Here is a 19,764-nt window from a genome sequence, read left to right on the forward strand (position 1 = left end):
TCGCATTTCTTTCTCTCAATAAGTAAGTGAGAGAGAGCATGAGGATGCTCGACTGTGTCCCAAAGCCGGGTTGCTCACGCTGTAAGCTCATTCCTGTGGAATATTTATAACAGGATGTCTTAATAGAATCATAGAATCACCAGGTTAGAAGAGGCCCACCGGATCATCAAGCCCAACCATTCCCATCAATCACTAAACCATGTCCCTCAGCACCTCGTCCACCCGTCCCTTAAACCCCTCCAGGGAAGGGGACTCAACCCCCTCCCTGGGCAGACTCTGCCAGTGCCCAATGACCCTTTCTGTGAAAAATTTTTTCCTAATGTCCAACCTAAACCTCCCCTGGTGGAGCTTGAGGCCATTCCCTCTCGTCCTGTCCCCTGTCCCTTGGGAGAAGAGCCCAGCTCCCTCCTCTCCACAACCTCCTCTCAGGGAGTTGGAGAGAGCAATGAGGTCTCCCCTCAGCCTCCTCTTCTCCAGGCTAAACACCCCCAGCTCTCTCAGACGCTCCTCTTGTTCTCCAGCCCCCTCACCAGCTTTGTTGCTCTTCTCTGGACTCGCTCCAGAGCCTCAACATCCTTCTTGTGCTGAGGGGCCCAGAACTGACCCCAGGATTCGAGGAGCGGTCTCCCCAGTGCCGAGTCCAGAGGGAGAAGAACCTCCCTGGCCCTGCTGGCCACGCCGTGTCTGATCCAAGCCAAGATGCCATTGGCCTTCTTGGCCGCGTGGGCCCCTGCTGGCTCATGTTCAGTCGCTGTCAACCAACACCCCCAGGTCCTTCTCCAGGCAGCTCTCCTGCCAGACTTCTCCTAGTCTGTAGCTGCTCAGGGTTGTTGTGCCCCAAGTGCAGGACCTGGCGTTTGGCCTTGTTATAGTGTATTCAGGGACTAAAAGTAACGGGAAGCTGTGTGTAGGTATGAGCTCAAGATGCTTGGGATGCTCAGTCCTTTCATTTCATCGCAGCCCTGGGGTACCCAGATTGATGCATGTGGCAGAAGCAACCATCTCGCTGCGTGATTCCTGCTCCAGGAGTGTTTGTGGAGCAGAGGGAGAAGCCAGCTCGAATCAGCAAAGCTTAATCCCTTTGCTGTTTAAAACCAGGTCCAAACTGAACTTGATCAGCTCAATTGAATGCTGCAGGGTTCTAGATGCTCCATTGGTTGGGCTTGATGATCCAGTGGGTCTCTTCCAACCTGGTGATTCTATGATTCTAGGATTCATTGCTTTCTGACCAGCTTTCTTGCTTTCAGGTGCTGGAAGGAACAGTTTGCAAACAACCCAAACTCTTTGTGTACCAAGCAACAAGGTGCTTTGGGTTTGTGGTGTTTTTTTTTTTTTAAATCCTCAAAGAACAGCTGCTCCAGATCAGAAAGATCTCTGGCATCTCTGCTGCTCATTTCCAATCTGCACGCTGTTACAGGCAACTTCCAGTCATAAAATCCACAAGCCTCAAAACTTAGTTAAGTTTTGGGTTGTTGCCAAGTTAAAATATTACAAAACGCTCCTCTTAAATTGGACAGGATAACAGATTTCCAGTGAAAGGGAAACAGCGAGGGCTCCGTAAGCAAGAAAGGATGAAAGCTTACAGTGAGCTGTGGGCTTGTATACTGAGAGGATATTTTTTCTCTGAAGCTGCTAACCTGGCTGTCTTGGAGCAGTTTTCTTTGCAGAACCTTTTGCTCCAGACTAGAAAAAAATCGCATAAAAATTCATCCCTGTAATCTTCTTGAAATTCCGTATTGTTGCTTGGATATTTTCTGCCAAGACCGCCTTAACTTATCCTTTGGCTCTTCTACCTGGGGAGCAAACAGGTAAGGGAAGGCAGATTGTTTTGAACAGTCCTTGAAAGATAAACACACACACACAGGCTCGCCCACACCCTATTTTTCTGGGCTGCTGTGAGGATTTCCTGCCACCAGTGCTGTCTCCTAGGTGATGTGAAAATTCAGAGCTCCAGCTTGTATTTTCTCGATGCATTTAGGAGCTGGAAGGAAAAGGGAGACAATCCTAATGCAAAGTGTAATCTTGCTGTTCCTGTGCTCTTTGATCAAGCCTGATTCTCAAATCTGGGCTGCCTGGACCAGATCTTTTCCCCTTTTATCTTAAGCTGCCGCTGCCTAAATCCAACTGCTCCTATTGCAAAAGCCAGGGCAGTATAGGTGTGTTAAAGAAAACACTTTGGATTTTCTTTGCTAGCAAATATCTCTCAGCAGAAGAGAAATTTCCTGGGTGCACAGTGTGGTTTTCTTTTAACAGTTCTTTTTTTGAAGCAGCGTTTCGGGGTTGAGCAGAATCCTCTGGGAATGGTCTGTCTGAGCTCTGCTCTGCCATTTCTAGCTCTCCCTTGCTGCATCTCAGTGATGGATGCTACATGTTTCTTCATCTGGAAAAGTGACCTGTCATTCCCCTTTTTCCCCCTCTCGGTCCTTCAACTATCTCTTATCTACCACTTAATCCCGTTCCTGAGGTATATAATTCTCTGCCTGGCTCTATAAACTCTTTCCAGGTGCTGACTGACTGGCAGTCATTCTATTTTTCATTTACCAGCAGTATTTTCATGTCTGTTTTTCTCTCCTGTGGTCAGGGTGATTATAATATGTCCATTCACGGATTCCAGAAGATATTGGCTATATCTTTCCGTATAAATAGACATTTTCTACCTGATGCACTAGGTCCCTTGAGCTGAAACGTAAGCCCAGAGCAGCTTGTGCTGCAGCAGCTGATGTGTTAAAGCCAGCTAGGCATGGAAAGGTGCTCGAAAACATTACTCACCGTGATTCATCCAAGGTGAGCTTGCTGCTGATGTGATAAAGGTCTCTTGGTTTTAAGATTGCATTATCTGTTTGAATCTGTTATAAATGAGAACAGCTTGACTTATCGTAGGCTCCCCAGCTTGATGCATCTGTGGCTTCTGAAGAGATGGCAGAATGCTGGCAGCCTCTGCAGGAGATGTAAACAAAGTTTGACCAGTGTGGGGAGTTCTGTCTTATTTTAGGGTGAATTCAAGGAGAGGTGCCACCCTCAAACACAAGGCAGCCCTACAGCGAGGGTCTTCAGACACCTTGCAATGGCCCCAGCTTCGGGGCAGGTTGCAAAATAAAAAGCTGAGGGCTTTTCTGAGTCCCTTTCAGTGAAAACTTGGCTGCAGATTTCCAGCCTCTTGCATCTGCTGGCTCTGAACAAGAGTTTCAGCAGCTCCGTGCACAGGCAGGGACAATAGGTGGAGAAAGAAGGGTGCAGAATTGTAGCTTGGAGGAAGGTTGAGATCCTCTGTTGAGGAATGAATGCACAGAGCTTTTGTACCGAGGGCTAGTGCGAGCCTCTGGTTCTTGCCATGACTTTAGCCCAGAAGCCAGGTGGGTGCTTGGACACAGTGAACAGGACTCTCGGTTCTTCCCTCTGCTGCCTGGAATGAGGAGCTCTCTTCTTCTGACAGCCCAGCCTCTTTTTCCTAACCTCTGCCTTCCTGGGTCATATCGAGCATCGCGGGTGTGGGCAGCGTTGGAGCCAGGAGTGCGGTGTGAGCCGGCGTGTGGGGCTTTGTGGGGAGAGGGTGGGAAGGAGGTGGGGTGGAGGGGGCAGGAGGGAGGGAGATGAGACGTAGGAAACAGCCATGAGGCCAGGCTGCTGTATGGGACCACGGAGCTGCTGGGGTGTGTTGGGTAGCAGCATCCCCTCCTCCACTCGCCACCTCCATCTGCCTGCAAGATCCAGGGCAAGAGTAGCAGGAGGTAGCAGAAGCTCCTAGAAGAAAGATGAAGCGAGGGGAAGAGAGGCCAGGTTGTGCCCACACCGCAGCCCACCATAAAGCCTCGGGCCTGGCACTCTTGGCTCAATGGCCTGGAGGAGAAAGACCTGGGGGTGTTGGTTGACAGCGACTGAACATGAGCCAGCAGTGGCCCAGGGGGCCAAGAAGGCCAATGGCATCTTGGCTTGGATCAGAAACGGCGTGGCCAGCAGGGCCAGGGAGGTTCTTCTCCCTCTGGACCCGGCCCTGGGGAGACCGCTCCTCGAATCCTGGGGTCAGCTCTGGGCCCCTCACCACAAGAAGGATGTTGAGGCTCTGGAGCGAGTCCAGAGAAGAGCAACGAAGCTGGTGAGGGGGATGGAGAAGAAGAGGAGCAGCTGAGAGAGCTGGGGGTGTTTAGCCTGGAGAAGAGAAGGCTGAGGGGAGACCTCATTGCTCTCTGTTTCTGATCCAAGCCAAGATGCCATTGGCCTTCTTGGCCACCTGGGCCCCTGCTGGCTCATGTTCAGTCGCTGTCAACCAACACCCCCAGGTCCTTCTCCTCCAGGCATCTTTCCAGCCAGGCTTCTCCTAGTCTGGAGCTGCTCAGGGTTGTTGTGCCCCAAGTGCAGGACCCGGCATTTGGCCTTGTTAAACCTCATCCCATTGGTGTCCTCGTGGGAGGAGTCGGATCTGGCTCTGGTGGCAATAACAATGGCTTTGACGTGGTTACGTGACCAGCTTCTGACCAAGCTGGAAACTTCTCTGCCAAACCACAGTGAGGAGCGAGCTGAGCTGCTTGAAAGAAAGGAGGAACCCATGAGACCTGGCCAGGGTGGACCTGGGCCCACGTATTGCTTCCCAACGCAACTAGGCTCCCTCCGGGCCTGGTACTTGCAGCTGCACTCATCAGGACAAGAGGCTCTTATTTTGTAAGAAGCTCTAATGCCTGATTTTCCGAGATGTGATGCCAAATCATCCTGCTGAGATAAAAACCAGGTCCCACAAATAATGCTGAGCGCAAGGGGGCTGTTAGTGGGTGCTTGGACCTCTTCCCTTGCTCCAGCCCTTCGTTTTTTCTGGAACTTAAAGGAGCCTACAGGAAAGCTGGGGAGGGGCTCTTGATCAGGGAGTGCAGGGAGAGGATGAGGAGCAATGGGTTTAAGCTGAAAGAGGGGAGACTGAGATGAGATCTTAGGGAGAAACGTTTTGCTGTGAGGGCAGGGAGACCCTGGCCCAGGTTGCCCAGAGCAGTGGTGGCTGCCCCATCCCTGGAGGGGTTCAAGGCCAGGTTGGATGGGGCTTGGAGCCCCTGATCCAGCGGGAGGTGTCCCTGCCCATGGCAGTGGGGTGGAACTGGATGGGCTTTGAGGTCCCTTTCCAAACCAAACCATTCCGTGATTCTCTGAACTTAAGCCCAGAAACAACCCCTGTTCTCTTATCTGAGGAAGATTATGTCCTCTCCAGGGTCCCCTCCTGGACCCTCTTGAGGGCCACTGATGTGCAGCCAGGGCTCCCTTGCTCCCTCACCCATGGCTCCTTGTCCCATCACCCCAGCTTCTTGCTGTCCCCTTCCCCATCCCTCTTCCCTCTCAAGGGGTGCCAAGGTGCCGCCAAGGTTCCCTCTCCCCCTTGCCCATGGCTCCTTGCCCCCTCACCCCCCACTCCTCAACCTGGCTCCCCTGCCTCCGGCCCTGTTTGAGGGGTGCTGAGATGCAGCCAGGGCTCCTTGTCCCCTTCCCCATCCCTCTCTGACCCTTCTCAGTGATGCTGAGCTGCAGCCTGGGCTCCTTGTCCCCTTCCCCATCTCTCTCTGACCCATCCTGGGGATGCTGAGATGCAGCCTGTGCCCCTTGTCCCCTCACCCCCTACTCCTTCTCCCCTTCCCCATCCCTCCCTGACCCTTTTCAGTGATGCTGCACTGCAACCTGTGCCCCTTATCCCCTTTCCCATGGCTCCTTATCCCCTTCCGTGTCCCCCCAGCCCCTTTTCAGTGATGCTGCGATACACCCTGTGCCCCTTATTCCCTTTCCCAACTCTCTTGGGGCTGCCGAGCGGCACCCGGCTCTCCCCATCCCCCCCATCCCCCCCATCCCCCCCATCATCCCCATCATCCCCATCATCCCCATCATCCCCATCATCCCCATCATCCCCATCATCCCCATCCCGCTGCCGTTCCCGGTGCCGGTCCCAGTCCCCATCATCCCCATCATCCCCATCATCCCCATCATCCGCATCGTCCCCATCCCCATCATCCCCATCATCCCCATCGTCTCCGTCCCCATTGTCTCCGTCCCCATCATCCCCATCCCCATCATCTCCATCCCCATCTCGCTGCCGTTCCCAGTCCCCATCCCCATCATCCCCATCATCCCCATCGTCTCCGTCCCCATCATCCCCATCATCTGCATCGTCCCCATCCCCATCTCTTTCCCCATCCCCATCATGCCCATCATCCCCATCGTCTCCATCCCCATCATCTCCATCCCCATCATCCCCATCCTGCTGCCATTCCTGGTGCCGGTCCCAGTCCCCATCCCCACCACCCCCATCATCCCCATCGTCTCCGTCCCCATCGTCCCCATCCCCATCTCTTTCCCCATCATCCCCATCATCCCCATCATCCCCATCATCCCCATCATCCCCATCCCGCTGCCGGTCCCGGTGCCGGTCCCAGTCCCCATCATCCGCATCATCTGCATCGTCCCCATCCCCATCATCCCCATCATCCCCATCGTCTCCGTCCCCATTGTCTCCGTCCCCATCATCCCCATCCCCATCATCTCCATCCCCATCTCGCTGCCGTTCCCAGTCCCCATCCCCATCATCCCCATCATCCCCATCGTCTCCGTCCCCATCTCTTTCCCCATCTCCATCATGCCCATCATCCCCATCATCTGCATCGTCCCCATCCCCATCTCTTTCCCCATCCCCATCATCCCCATCCTGCTGCCATTCCTGGTGCCGGTCCCAGTCCCCATCCCCATCACCCCCATCATCCCCATCGTCTCCATCCCCATAGTCCCCATCCCCATCTCCGTCCCCATCCCCATCTCTTTCCCCATCATCCCCATCACCTCCATCCCCATCATCCCCATCACCTCCATCCCCATCACCTCCATCCCCATCATCCCCATCCCCATCATCCCCATCATCCCCATCATCCCCATCATCCCCATCCTCCCCATCCTCCCCATCACCCCCACCATCCCCACCATCCCGCTCCCGGTCCCCGCCCCTCCCTCCTCCCCGTCCCCGGTCGCGGGCGGCAGGGGGCGCGGCGGGGCGGCTCTTTGTGGCTCGGCCGGGGCCGTTCCCGTGGGTAGCCGCCGTAGCCGGCCGGCGGGGCGCGGGGCATGGCCAGACTGAGCGAGGGCGAGGCGAGGAGGCCCCCCCCGCCGCCGCCGCCGCCGCCGCCCCCGCCGCGCCGAGCGTCCCCGATGAGCGGCGGCGCCGAGCCCCCCGCGCAGCCCGACAGCATGAAGGACCTCGATGCCATCAAGCTCTTCGTGGGGCAGATCCCCCGCAACCTGGAGGAGAAGGACCTCAAGCCGCTTTTCGAGCAGTTCGGCAAGATTTACGAGCTCACCGTGCTCAAGGACCGATACACCGGCATGCACAAGGGTGAGCCCCCCCCCCCCCCCAACCTCCACCTACCGAGCAGAGCCGGGAGGAGCACAAAGGGCGGCGGGGACCGACCCGCCCCGGGGACCCCCGGCCGGGGCTCGGAGCCATTCGGGGCTCCGGGGCGTCCCCCGAGCCTGCGGGCGGGGGCGGCGGCACCGCCGAGGCTCCCGGTTCTGGTCCTGCTCCCTGGCTCCATCCCCGTCCTGCTCCCGATTCTGGTCCCTGTCTCCATCCCGGTCCTGCTCCCCGTCTCCATCACGGTCCTTCTCCCGGTTCTGGTCCTGGTCTCGGTCCCCATCTCCATCCCAGTCGTGCTCCTGATTCTAGTCCCGCTCCTGGTCCTGCTCCCTGTCTCCATCCCGGTCCTGCTCCTGATTCTAGTCCCTTTCTCCATCCCAATGCTGCTCCTCGTCCTGCTCCCTGTCTCCATCCCGTTCCTGCTCCTGATTCTGGTCCCTTTCTCCATCTCAATCCCGCTCCTCATCCTGCTCCCTGTTTCCATCCCGGTCCTGCTCCTGGTCCTGTACCCTGTCTCCATCCCAGTCCTTCTCCTGGTCCTGCTCTCTGTCTCCATCCCGGTCCTGCTCCTGATTCTGGTCCCTTTCTCCATCTCAATCCCGCTCCTCATCCTGCTCCCTGTCTCCATCCCGGTCCTGCTCTCTGTCTCCATCCCGGTCCTGCTCCTGGTCCTGTACCCTGTCTCCATCCCAGTCCTTCTCCTGGTCCTGCTCTCTGTCTCCATCCCGGTCCTGCTCCTGATTCTGGTCCCTTTCTCCATCTCAATCCCGCTCCTCACCCTGCTCCCTGTCTCCATCCCGGTCCTGCTCTCTGTCTCCATCCTGGTCCTATACCCTGTTTCCATCCCAGTCCTGCTCCTGGTCCTGGTTCCTGTCTCCATCCCGGTCCTGCACTGGGTCCTGTATCCTGTCTCCATCACGGTCCTTCTCCCGGTTCTGGTCCTGGTCTTGGTCCCCATCTCCACCTCGGTCCCGGTTCTGGTCCCGATCTCCATTCCAGTCCTGCTCCCGGTCCTGCTCCCTGTCTCCATTACAGTCCTTCTCCTGGTTCTGGTCTTGGCCCCCATCTCCATCCTGGTCCCACTCCCTGTCTCCATACCAGTCCCAGTTCTGGTCCTTATCTCCATTCCAGCCTGCTCCCGGTCTTGCTGCCTGTCTCCATCCCAGTCCTGCTCCTGGTCCTGGTCCCTGTCTCCATCATGGTCCTTCTCCTGGTTCTGGTCCTGGTCCTGGTCTTAGTCCCCATCTCTATCTTGGTCCTGCTCTCAGTTCCAGTCTCAGTCCCATCCTGGTCCTGGCCCCTGTATTCATCCCAGTCCTGCTCCCAGTTCCAGTCTCAGTCCTGGTCCCCATCTCCATCCTGCTCCTGCTCTCAGTTCCAATCTTGGTCCCATGCTGGTCCTAGTCCTGGTCTTCATCTCCATCCTGGTCTTGGTCCAGGTTCCAGTCTCAGTCCTGGTCTCTGTCTCCATCCTAGTCTTGCTCCCAGTTACAATCTTGGTCCCATCCTGGTCCCTGTCTCCATCCCAGTCTTGGTCCTGGTTCCGGTCCTGGTTCCAGCCTCGCTCCTGGTCCCAGTCTCCATCCTGGTTCTGGTCCTGGTCCCAGTTCCAGTCTCAGACCTGATCCTGGTCTCCATCCTGGTCCTGGTCCCGTCCCAGTCCCGATCTCCCACGGATGCGTGGGATGCAGTGACAAAAGGGGTGTGAAGCCGGGAGCATCTTTCCCCGCTGTGCCCCCAGACCTCCTCCCGCAGCACTAGGGGTTTAAAATCCACATGACAAAGAGCATCACCTGTAAATCTGATATTGGCAGTGGCTTTGGGATAGCGAGGGGCCTGTTTGATGATGGATTGGGGTGGATAGGGGGGTCTTTCTTGGCTGAAAGACCATCAGTGGATGCTAAAAAGTTTGAGGAGGCTTGTTTAGCTGCACTTACTGCATGAGGGGTGAGGGTTTTCAGCTGAAAGAGGGGAGAATGGAATGAAAAGAAATCTCAGGAAGAAATGTTTTGCGTGAGGGTGGGGAGGCCCTGGCCCAGGTTGCCCAGAGCAGGGGTGGCTGCCCCATCCCTGGAGGTGTTGAAGACCAGGTTGGATGGGGCTTGGAGCCCCTGATCCAGTGGGAGGTGTCCGTGCCCATGGCAGGAGGTGGAACTGCATGGGCTTTGAGGTCCCTTCCAACCCAACCCATTCCATGATTCCATGATTGTTGTATTTGGAAGCTGTAGTTTGAAAAGCATTCAGGATGTTGGCGTTAGGGATATTCTGTGAAGAGCTTTTAGCCCAACCCCGGTAGGTGTCTGGGATCTGGCGATCACTGCAGCTCCAGCCAGGAGTGAGAATTCATGGAGCAACGTTGCTGTGAGATGTGAGAGAGGGTTGATGGCACTGCTCCCTGGCACATGTAGAACAAGCCTGCAAGGAACCGACTGTAAGTATGGAAACCAGTCGGCGCTCAGCCTGGGCCTCTGTGCCCTAAAACAATTTGGGATGGGGTTGTGTGTTCCTGGAGGGAGCATGTGTTGTGTTCGCAGCCTCCAGTTTCAGATTTAGGTGGAAAGGTAAGGAAAACTGTGAGTGCCATGGCAACTCAAACCATTCCGGACTGAACACAGAGAGAGGACAACAGAAAAATAAGTTGGTTTTCAAACAAGAGGCTAAATTATCCTCAATACAACAGGAAAACGTTTCCTTTTTGAAGCCTGGTGGAGCTGCGCTGGCTTGAATTTAGCTGAGGAAGGATGTTTGGTTGGGACTTCAGGAAAGGGTCATCGGGCTCTGGAACAGGCTGCCCAGGGAGGGGGTTGAGTCCCCTTCCCTGGAGGGGTTTAAGGGACAGGTGGACAAGGTGCTGAGGGTCATGGGTTAGTGATTGATGGGAATGGTTGGACTGATGATCCAGTGGGTCTTTTCCAACCTGGTGATTCTATGATTCTATGAAAATGCTGTGAGCTCGCGTGTTTACGTGTGCAGGTGACTGAGTCCAAACCTGCCACCAGCTGACAGTGAGTAGCCAGGTTTCAGACCCAGTGAGGAGGATAATGGGCCTGAGGCAAAAAGGCAATTACGCCTTTCATTTCAGTTGACATATTAAATATAGACTGTGTGGTCTGAGGTCAGGTTCCAGGCAGGAGACAGATTCTAGGGATCTGCCACTTAGATATGGAAATTAGAGGGGGCAGTACTGGTATTAGGCAGATCTGCGTGACATACACTTGCTGCTAAATGCGGGATTCCTTCTGGAAAATAAATATATTCCTTTGGGTTTGACATTTTGGACTGGATGTAGGTGTTGGTCGGGGTGGTTGGTGCTCTGTTCTGCCCAGAAGGGGCCGTTGGGATGGGTAAGTTATTCTGGTGGTGACTGTGCAGTCATTTCCACACATCTTCAGGTTTCTCTGCTCCCCTCCGCCTTGCTTTGTCCAAAGGGAAAGGTTGGGATTCCTTTCCTGGTGGCACGAGTTTCCATGTAGACCCTCAACCTGGTGTAGGGATAGGCAATGTGTATTTCACAGAATCGTGGAATGGTTTGGGTTGGAAGGGACCTCAAAGTCCATCCAGTTCTACTGATGGGCAGGGACACCTCCCACTGGATCAGGTTGTTCCAAGCCCCATCCAACCTGGTCTTCAACAGCTCCAGGGATGGGGCAGCCACCACTGCTCTGGGCAACCTGGGCCAGGAAGATCTCATCTCAATCTCCCCTCTTTCAGCTCAAAACTGCTCTCCCTCATCCCAACCCTGCCCTCCCTGATCATGAGCCCCTCCCAGTTTTCCTGGAGCCCCTTTCAGTACTGGAAGCTGCTCTAAGGATATATGCAGTTCTTCCACGAGTGTCAACTATGAGCTCCCGAATGGGTTTCCTAGCAGTGCCCGTGGTAGGAAAAGTGGAGAGATACTGGAGTGTGAGATACTGAACAGAGCTGCAAGGGAATAGCAGGGACAGGAGCAGCCCTCTCGGAGAAGAAGTCTGGTGTGCAGATGGATGGGTGGCTCTTCCAAAGGGCAAGGAGGCAAGAACAACCTCAGCCTAACTTCCCTTGCTGGCAGCCGAGTTTTGACTTGGCTTCTGCAGGCTTGGAGATAAGCTCCCCGCTGACACCCCGCTTCCCCTGCTGAAGTATTTGATGTGATTTCTAATGCTAAGCCAAATCTAGAGACCCCTGTCTTCTGCAAACTGACAGCCTTTTCTCGCTCAAGGCTTTAGGCTGCTGATGTCTGGAGTAACGTTCAGGATCTGAAGGGACTGTAAATCCCAGAGTCAATGTGTGGTTTGTAGGGAGAATCACAGATTATATATATATTTTATTTTTTTTTTGCTGCAGTCTCTTGCAAGTGGAACTGGGTTCTGCTTACAGGGAGCTGGAAAACCCTCCTGGAACCAGTTGGATAAGGTGGCATCACCCGAGGGGACACAGATTTGAGAGAGCATCACCTGAAATTAAGGGGAAATATAGGTTAGACAGGATGGTGATGGCACTAAGTCATGGTTAGAATTAAAGCTCTATTTTCTCAAGAGGGTTTTATGGGTAGTATAGCACAGAGTTTATGATTTGAATGGCACAGGACTTCTACGAGCAAAATCACGATGGAACAATCTCTAAGCAGCAAACTGCAGTGTTTATAATAAAGCTTAACTCGTGATTTCGAATCACCTGGACCCCCTGCAGATCTTAAGACATGGTTTGCTGTATCAATAGTCATAATCTAGACTTGAAAATCATACAAAAGCAGGCAAGTCAGTCAGAAGAAGGCAACAGTGGTGGAGCTGCCCCTGGTCTCGGCTCTTGCTGTCCAGTAGCATCTGTGGTCCAGGTTCTCCCATTTAGGACGTGTAATGGCTTGATTTTACAGATGGTGCTCTGGATGCTGTTATGCTTCCTTGTTTATGATGGGGTCATCAACACCACCAGGCTGGCTGAGTGCTTGGGACCTTCAAAGCCAGCGCTTTTTAACACCCTGAGCACTTTTTAACACCATGTCTCATGTCTCAGCATGACATGGTGTTAGAAGTGCCCGAAGGGGCATCAGCCCGGTGACCTGAGTTCGCTGTCAACTAAAGCAGGAAATCTGGAAGTGAGAAAACCTAGTGAGCACGATGGAACCCTGTGCGCCTCGGTGGGCATCTCCTTGCTGTTGAGTGAATCCTGGGTAACTGTCAGGCTCCAAGTTCTAGAAGCCTGAAGAACCCACGAGAGACGTGGTAAGCAGGGTCCCATCACAGCATGGAAAACCTTCTTAGCTGGGAAAACGTGGCTTTACTTGAGCCTCTGGTGGTTCCCTAAGCATCAGGCAGCTGAGCGAAGGCAGAGGACAAAGGAAGGCTGTGGAAAATCCTAAGGAGTAGCTGAAGAGTTAGTTTGCAAAAGATAATGTCTCTTCAGGAGGGAAGATTTTTTTCCCCAAGGATTTGTTTACATTATGGTTGGACTTGATGATCCGGAGGGTCTTTTCCAACCTGGTGATTCTATGATTCTATGATTATTAGGCTTCAAGTGTAACATTTCTGTAAAACCCTTTTCTGTATTTCTAACCAGGACTGTGCAGAGAGAATAGAATTGACTCCTGCATCCCACTTCCAAAACATCTGGCTGTGTAGGACAGCAATCGTGTTTTCCGAAGGATGTAGCCAACCTCTTTAGCTCCCTCTTTCCCCAGCCAGTACAGCTTTGCAGATTCCTGCTGTTTGGGAAGCAGGAAGGAGATTCTTAGAATCATGGAATGGTTTGGGTTGGAAGGGACCTCAAAGCTCATCCAGTTCCACCCTTCTGCCCTGGGCAGGGACACCTCCCACTGGATCAGGGGCTCCAAGCCCCATCCAACCTGGCCTTGAACCCCTCCAGGGATGGGGCAGCCACCACTGCTCTGGGCAACCCACCCTCACATTTCTTCCTCATATCTAAGAAGGTTGGGGCCTCTCTCTTTAGGCCACGACGATGCATCTGCAGCCCCAGCACAATGTAGACGTAGACATTTAGCAACAAGCTGAAGGGATGTGTGCTGCCTTTGCTTAGGATGTGAAATGCCACTGCGAATAGGAGGCGGATGAGTGAGGGGGTCAAGTGCATTCTAGCGTTTGAGTCTATTCTCCGGTGCTTTGCCCATCCTCATCTGAAACAACTCAAGTGACGGAGCTCCAGGCACTTCCCGGGGGAGATCATTCCACAGTCTAATAAATCTCGCTCTGCTAGGAAATGTTTCTTGATAACCAGCCAATTTTTTTTCCTTTGCTTAGTTCCATTTGATTATTCTTAGCATCAGAGCACCCAAAGATGATCCCTCCTTTTCCTGGAGGGGCTACAATTCCTCCTCTCCTCCCTCGGTTCCAGCGTCAGGCTAAGATGTTGCATCAAATTTTGACTCAGAATGTCAGGATCCAGCCTTTTCCACGTGCTTGCATCTTGCTTCTTACATTGGCCCTTGCAGAATGTGGTATGCTTTGCTGTTCTCTGTATTTCCCTTGGCAAGTGTGTGTGTATTTGTGTGTGTTTGAGCACATTGGATGGGTGTGTATGGCACAGAAAGCCTCTTCTACCATAGCCTTTCATGATTCTGGATCATGGAGCTTTCGTATGAGCCTAAAATCCCACATGCTTCTCCTCTTTCCTTGCCTCAATAATCATCGTGGCCCTTGCATCCCCACTGATCCTTGTGTTTTGGGCTGTTTCTCCTGTAGAATCATAGAATAGAATCACTAGGTTGGAAAGGACCCAGGGGATCATCGAGTCCAACCATTCCTATGGCACCATTAGCTTGCATTTTGCTCTCTTGTTGTTTCTCACCTTGTTCAACACCAGTTTTGAACCTAGTTGCTTCACTGGACCCCTTTTCCATCACTTTGACAGACCTTGGAGGGGGCCTGCGAGTCCTTTAATGTCATTTCTTTGTCTTTTTTCCCTACGGTCTTCAACACATTCAAACTAGGTAACATTTGCACCTTTAATTAGCAAACCTCACCCTCTGCTTCCTGTAAGAGAGTCAGGTCCCCAACAAGGGCTGTCCTAGGCACTGCTGAGCAGGAATGGCACGACGGAGTCTGTTGGAACAGGCTAGCACCTGCAGTTCTTGTCCTTAGGTCTCCTGGTGTTAGAATCATAGAATCATGGAATGGTTTGGGTTGGATGGGACCTCAAAGCCCATCCAGTTCCACCCCTGCCATGGGCAGGGACACCTCCCACTGGATCCAGTTGGTCAAAGCTGCTTCCTACTTGGCCTTGAACCCCTCCAGGGATGGGGCAGCCACCAGTGCTCTGGGCAACCTGAGCCAGGGCCTCCCCACCCTTACATCTGGTTACCCAAGAAGAAGGCTGTGTCGATGCCCCTCACCACAAGAAGGATGTTGAGGCTCTGGAGCGAGTCCAGAGAAGAGCAACGAAGCTGGTGAGGGGGCTGGAGAAGAAGAGGAGCAGCTGAGAGAGCTGGGGGTGTTTAGCCTGGAGAAGAGGAGGCTGAGGGGAGACCTCATTGCTCTCTGCAACTCCCTGAGAGGAGGTTGTGGAGAGGAGGGAGCTGGGCTCTTCTCCCAAGGGACAGGGGACAGGGCGAGAGGGAATGGCCTCAAGCTCCGCCAGGGGAGGTTTAGGCTGAACATTAGGAAAAAAAATTTCATGGAAAGGGTGATTGGTCCCTGGCAGAGTCTGCCCAGGGAGGGGGTTGAGTCCCCTTCCCTGGAGGGGTTTAAGGGAAGAGTGGACGAGGCGCTGAGGGACATGGTTTAGTGATTGATGGGAATGGTTGGGCTCGATGATCCAGTGGGTCTTTTCCACCCTGGTGATTCTATGATGCTCTTCTGCAATTGTGTCTCTAACTTGACCCTTGCTGTGTCCACTGCAGGGTGTGCGTTCCTCACGTACTGTGCCAGAGACTCTGCCATCAAAGCCCAGACAGCACTGCACGAGCAGAAGACTTTGCCAGGGGTAAGTCCCAGGGGATTAAGTCTGGAGCTCCTGCCGTGGGTCGGCAGATGGAGGATTGTCAGGGGAGGGAGGGAGGGTGTGAAGCGCCTTCGATTAATTTTCCTGCTTGTGAAAGGAGGAGCGTGGGACAGGGATGCGAGAGCCAAATCGAAGCGCTGCCCTGTTCTCCACATTGCCAAGGCTGCCCCACCTAACTCCAGCCAAGCCCATTTCTGCGCTCTCTTTGCTCTCTGTGCCGGAACACGGCATCTTCAGCTCTCTGTCCCCATCCCGGGGGAGCTGTGGGCTGTGGAGTGAAGTGTGTGGGCGCAGCCTGCGTGCTGGAAAGCTGACAGGAGACAAGACAAGGCACCAGCCCCTTTTCCTCCACTCCCTAATGCATCCGCTCCTTGTCTGCCAGTGCCCTGCAGGGTGCCCAGACAATTTGTTGAGTGGCTCTGTGCAAGACCCAGAATGACTCCTTGTGCAGTGGCTGAGTTGGATCGGGTTCTTGGAAGAAGAAAATACACTTGCTGCCTCCCATAGTTTGGAAAAGAAAAGGGTTACGAGAGTGAGATCGAGACTATGGAATGAGTTGTGGTCTACTCCTGAATCCTGCTAGCTCCACGGCTGGTACTGGGAGCAAAGAGAGGGTGATTGGGCACTGGAACAGGCTGCCCAGGGAGGGGGTTGAGTCACCAGCCCTGGAGGGGTTTAAGGGACGGGTGGACGAGGTGCTGAGGGACATGGGTTAGTGACTGATGGGAATGGTTGGACTCAATGATCCGGTGGGTCTCTTCCAACCTGATGATTCTATGATTCTATGAAAGCGTGGTAGGGGTTGCAGGAGACCAGGCACTGTGGAACGGTTTTCTCCTCTTAGGGAAGTCCTCTGCCTTCCTGGGACCTGCTGGTGAGCTGAAAGGTGTTCTGAACTGTCACTGTTCCTGTTTTGGTGTTGTTTGAGAGCTTTGACTGGGCAGTTCCCTTACTGCGCTGAGGAGGTTGATGAAGCATGTTGGAAGGGTTCGTTTGGAGATGAGTAGGCGAAGGAGTTGGGTACTTGTAGACAGAAGCTCACAGGAGGCCCCGAGTGCTCAAGGCAACAGAATAATTAATGTAAACCCGGGGTCTCTGGAGAGGGGTTAGGAATTCTTAACCATAACATTTCCTCTTTAACCCGTACAGGTCCAGATCACTTCCTTCACCTCTCCCAGCTCCCCGCAAGACCTCCCCACGCACACATCCTTTTCCATATTTGTTTCCCTCTGCTCCCTTTTTGCATGTGCCTCTGTTGGTATTTGAGGGCTGGAAAATGCATGTGACTTAATTAACGCTTAATGGGATCTTTACTGTTTCAGGTTATCTCAGGGCAGCAAGGGGGAAGAGTGCAGGTAACCAGGTGCTCAAATACTGTTTGAATTCATTTTGGGTGAGGGGGAAAGGCTTTTTTTTTGCGTGTGTGGAGAAAAAGCTTCCAGGCTACAGCAATGTAATCATCTCTGCGTGTTGGTCCAGGGTAGAATCTACAGAGTCTGTAGGGATGAGGCAAAGGATGGAGGAGCAGTTGTGATGAGTCATGGTTCGGTGCTGTAACACCGTGGAGAAGACAGATGCATTCCTACCTGTAGAAGTTTTTCATGCGAGGCTCGGTGGATTCAAGGCAATCTCAGCTTTGCTGCAGCTCTACATCAGAGATTTGTTGCATGTTTGCCTGTGCTCAGTGCTGTTTGTGCCCTCGGTGGTTCCAGAGTGCTGCACGGAGTCGTGTTTAAAGCAGCCGTTTAGCTCCGACGGGGTGATCTAAAGGCTTTTTGTCTTAAGGGGGTGTAAGAAACTGCTTGGGAACAGTAAGAAGTCTGTGCTAGCTGAGTACTTTCCAGCATGTTTGTCTGGAGACAATTAATGAGCAATGTGGTGTAATTAAGCCTCAGGATCAAGACGAAGACGAGCTGTGCTGCGTTTGGAGCTGCCTCTGTTCGGGCTGGCAATGCACCACCTCCTCTCATTTCGTTTCTCTTTTGCAAAGTCCCTCGGTGACCAAGAAGGCAGGATTCTCTCTCTGTGGTCATTTTAGTAGGAATTTAGAGGTGGTTAATGCCAGAACGGAACAGACCTCCAGCCTGGTGTGCATAGAGTTGGTCTCGGCATGGACGTGGGCTGGGTGACCTGAAGTAGCTTCCAGCCCTGATTTCTTAGCCTGGTTTGCTTGTGTCTGTACAGGATCACCCATCCCTCTGACCCAGCTGATCCAGAGAATACTCTGGAAATGAGTCACAGGCAGGAGTGCTTAGTAACTGATTGTTTTCCCCATTTTAGGAACAGATTTAGTCTCTGTGTGTTCGCATCTAGATCGTCTTCTGATGAACTCTGTGGCAAAGGGAAAAGAGAAAAGGAAAGCTGGGGAGGGGCTCTTGATCAGGGACCGCGGGATGGGACAAGGGAGAATGGTTTTAAACTGAAAGAGGGGAGGTTGAGATGAGATCTTAGGGTGAAATGTTTTGCTGGGAGGATGAGGAGGCCCTGGCCCAGGTTGCCCAGAGCAGGGGTGGCTGCCCCATCCCTGGAGGGGTTCAAGGCCAGGTTGGATGGGGCTTGGAGCCCCTGATCCAGTGGGAGGTGTCCCTGCCCATGGCAGGGGATGGAACTGGATGGGCTTGGAGGTCCCTTCCAACCCAAACCATTCTATGATTCTACGAAAGCCTCTCACCAGAAATATAGTGAAGACCCTATCACAGGACAGAGGACAATGTACTGGACCCCACGCTGCTGGGATTTCAATAAATGGGCCATAGCCTGGTAAACAAGTGAATTTTTGTTCGTGTTACCCACTTCACTATCTCTTTATTGCACATAACAGTAGCAGGAAGGAAGTTTAAGAGTATATGACATCAGTGGAGGATGATACAAACTGGTCATCAGAATGCATGACTAAACATCAGTGTGTTTAGAGACAGCAGGGGATCAATCTGGCTCAGAAAAATTTCTTCACTGGCAGAGGCTGCCCAGGGCAATGGTGGAGTCTCTAACTCTGGAGGTGTTCAAAAAAAAACACGCAAATGTGGCACTTTGGGACTTGGTTTTGTAGGGACAGTGATGTTGGGCTGGCGGTTGGACTGGATGAGCTTAGAGGTCTTTTCCAACCTCAGTGGTTCTGTGTTTCTTGATTCTTTGATATTTCCTGCATCCTGCAGAAAAAAAGATCCTCTTTTGTGTTCTCGAGGCCAGGCTGGGGAACTGCACAGTTAAGTCCAACTCAGGCTCAGTAAAACAGTTTGATGGGCTCCAAAGACTCAACAGAGGTGGAGACAGATCTGCTTGAGGAACAAAATAGAAACCAACTTCCTTTGTGGGCTGAGTCCACAGGGCTGGGGGAAAGACACGCAACCCACGAAAAGCAGAGAGGGAATCAAACCCTTCCACTTCTTCTCAAGTCTGGTGTCCTCTCCAGCTTCCAGCCAGCCTAGCAGCGCAGCGTTTCACCTTCTCGCCTCCCCCGGCACCCTCTTCCCCAGCTTGGTGAAACGATATTATTTCTCAATAACCCATGCCTTTGATTCGTGATTGTTCCTTCACTTTGCTGAGTTCTGAAAGGAATTGGAGAGGTTATTAATGACACGCAGTGATCACACACCAAGTTAAAGCCTCTTGCTAAGTGAAATTTGAGGGAAAAGCAGCCAGCTTTTCAATATTTCGCAGAAACGCTTTGTGTCTCTTTTCATTTGCAGCCAGACAGTTGCAAATTACATAAAATTGCTCCTGAAGAAGAAGGGGAAGAAGAATAGAGGGAGGAAGCGGAGGGGGGGAGGTTTAAAAAAGTAATTCTGGCAAGGTACAGTTACAGTTTTATTTCTATACAGAACAAAGAAGGGCTTGCTGAAAGGTAGGCGAGTAAGTGGCAGAAATTGGTATTGATCCAAGCTGGGAATATGGGCAGTTTAAGAGCGGAGATGGGGCTCCATAGCAGGAGGAGAACTCATGGATGCAGTGACGGCTTGGGAACGCAGGGCCACAGGAATGGAAAATTACGGAGAGCAGCAGCATTAGAGCAGAGAGAGAGAGACTCTGGGAATGCACCAAGGGGTTGAGATGCTGCAGCACTAACTCAGATGGTTGGGCACAAAGATTAATGCAGAGACCCAGCAGAGCTTGAGCAGAGGGCATCCCTGTGGGCAGGAGGGAGGGCTCACCGTGGGCCATCTGTCAGCATCCACAGCCCGGGATCATAGAAGGTTTTGGTACGAAGGTCAAAGCATCTCGTTCTCCCCTTTCTTTTGTTCAAACGCTGGGGTGAAGCCAGCCTGGACCAGTATTCCTGCAAGTTCCTTCATGTGGGCACTATGGGATATTGCAGCTGGCGAAGCTGGGAGACGTGATGAGAGTGGAGTAGGGGCCTGAATGCTTGGTTGGGGGCTGAAGCTGGACTCTAGTTGTGGTGGAGCTCTGGAACAGTTCTCCAGGGAAGTAGTCATGGTGCCAAGCCTGACGATATTCAAGAAGCC

The 19,764-nt window shown here is 53.1% G+C and overlaps 2 protein-coding genes across 6 annotated transcripts in view; one reads left to right on the forward strand and one right to left on the reverse strand.

The window, feature by feature from the left end:
• Positions 1 to 19,764, reverse strand: part of TLE5 (TLE family member 5, transcriptional modulator) — a 179,729-nt gene that overhangs the window by 96,415 nt on the left and 63,550 nt on the right. The gene's annotated exons all lie outside the window — the stretch shown is intronic.
• CELF5 (CUGBP Elav-like family member 5) overlaps positions 7,081 to 19,764 on the forward strand; it is a 45,558-nt gene continuing 32,874 nt past the window's right edge. For 4 of the 5 annotated variants that reach the window (XM_069878123.1, XM_069878124.1, XM_069878121.1 and 1 more), the window contains exons 1-2: positions 7,081 to 7,348; positions 15,201 to 15,283. In XM_069878123.1, the coding sequence (XP_069734224.1) occupies positions 7,081 to 7,348; positions 15,201 to 15,283 (351 nt within the window). The remainder of the gene's footprint in view (positions 7,349 to 15,200; positions 15,284 to 19,764) is intronic. The other variant, XM_069878126.1, reaches the window with a different exon arrangement.

This window comes from Phaenicophaeus curvirostris, chromosome 28, assembly GCF_032191515.1.
Source record: "Phaenicophaeus curvirostris isolate KB17595 chromosome 28, BPBGC_Pcur_1.0, whole genome shotgun sequence".
Classification (NCBI taxonomy): domain Eukaryota; kingdom Metazoa; phylum Chordata; class Aves; order Cuculiformes; family Cuculidae; genus Phaenicophaeus; species Phaenicophaeus curvirostris.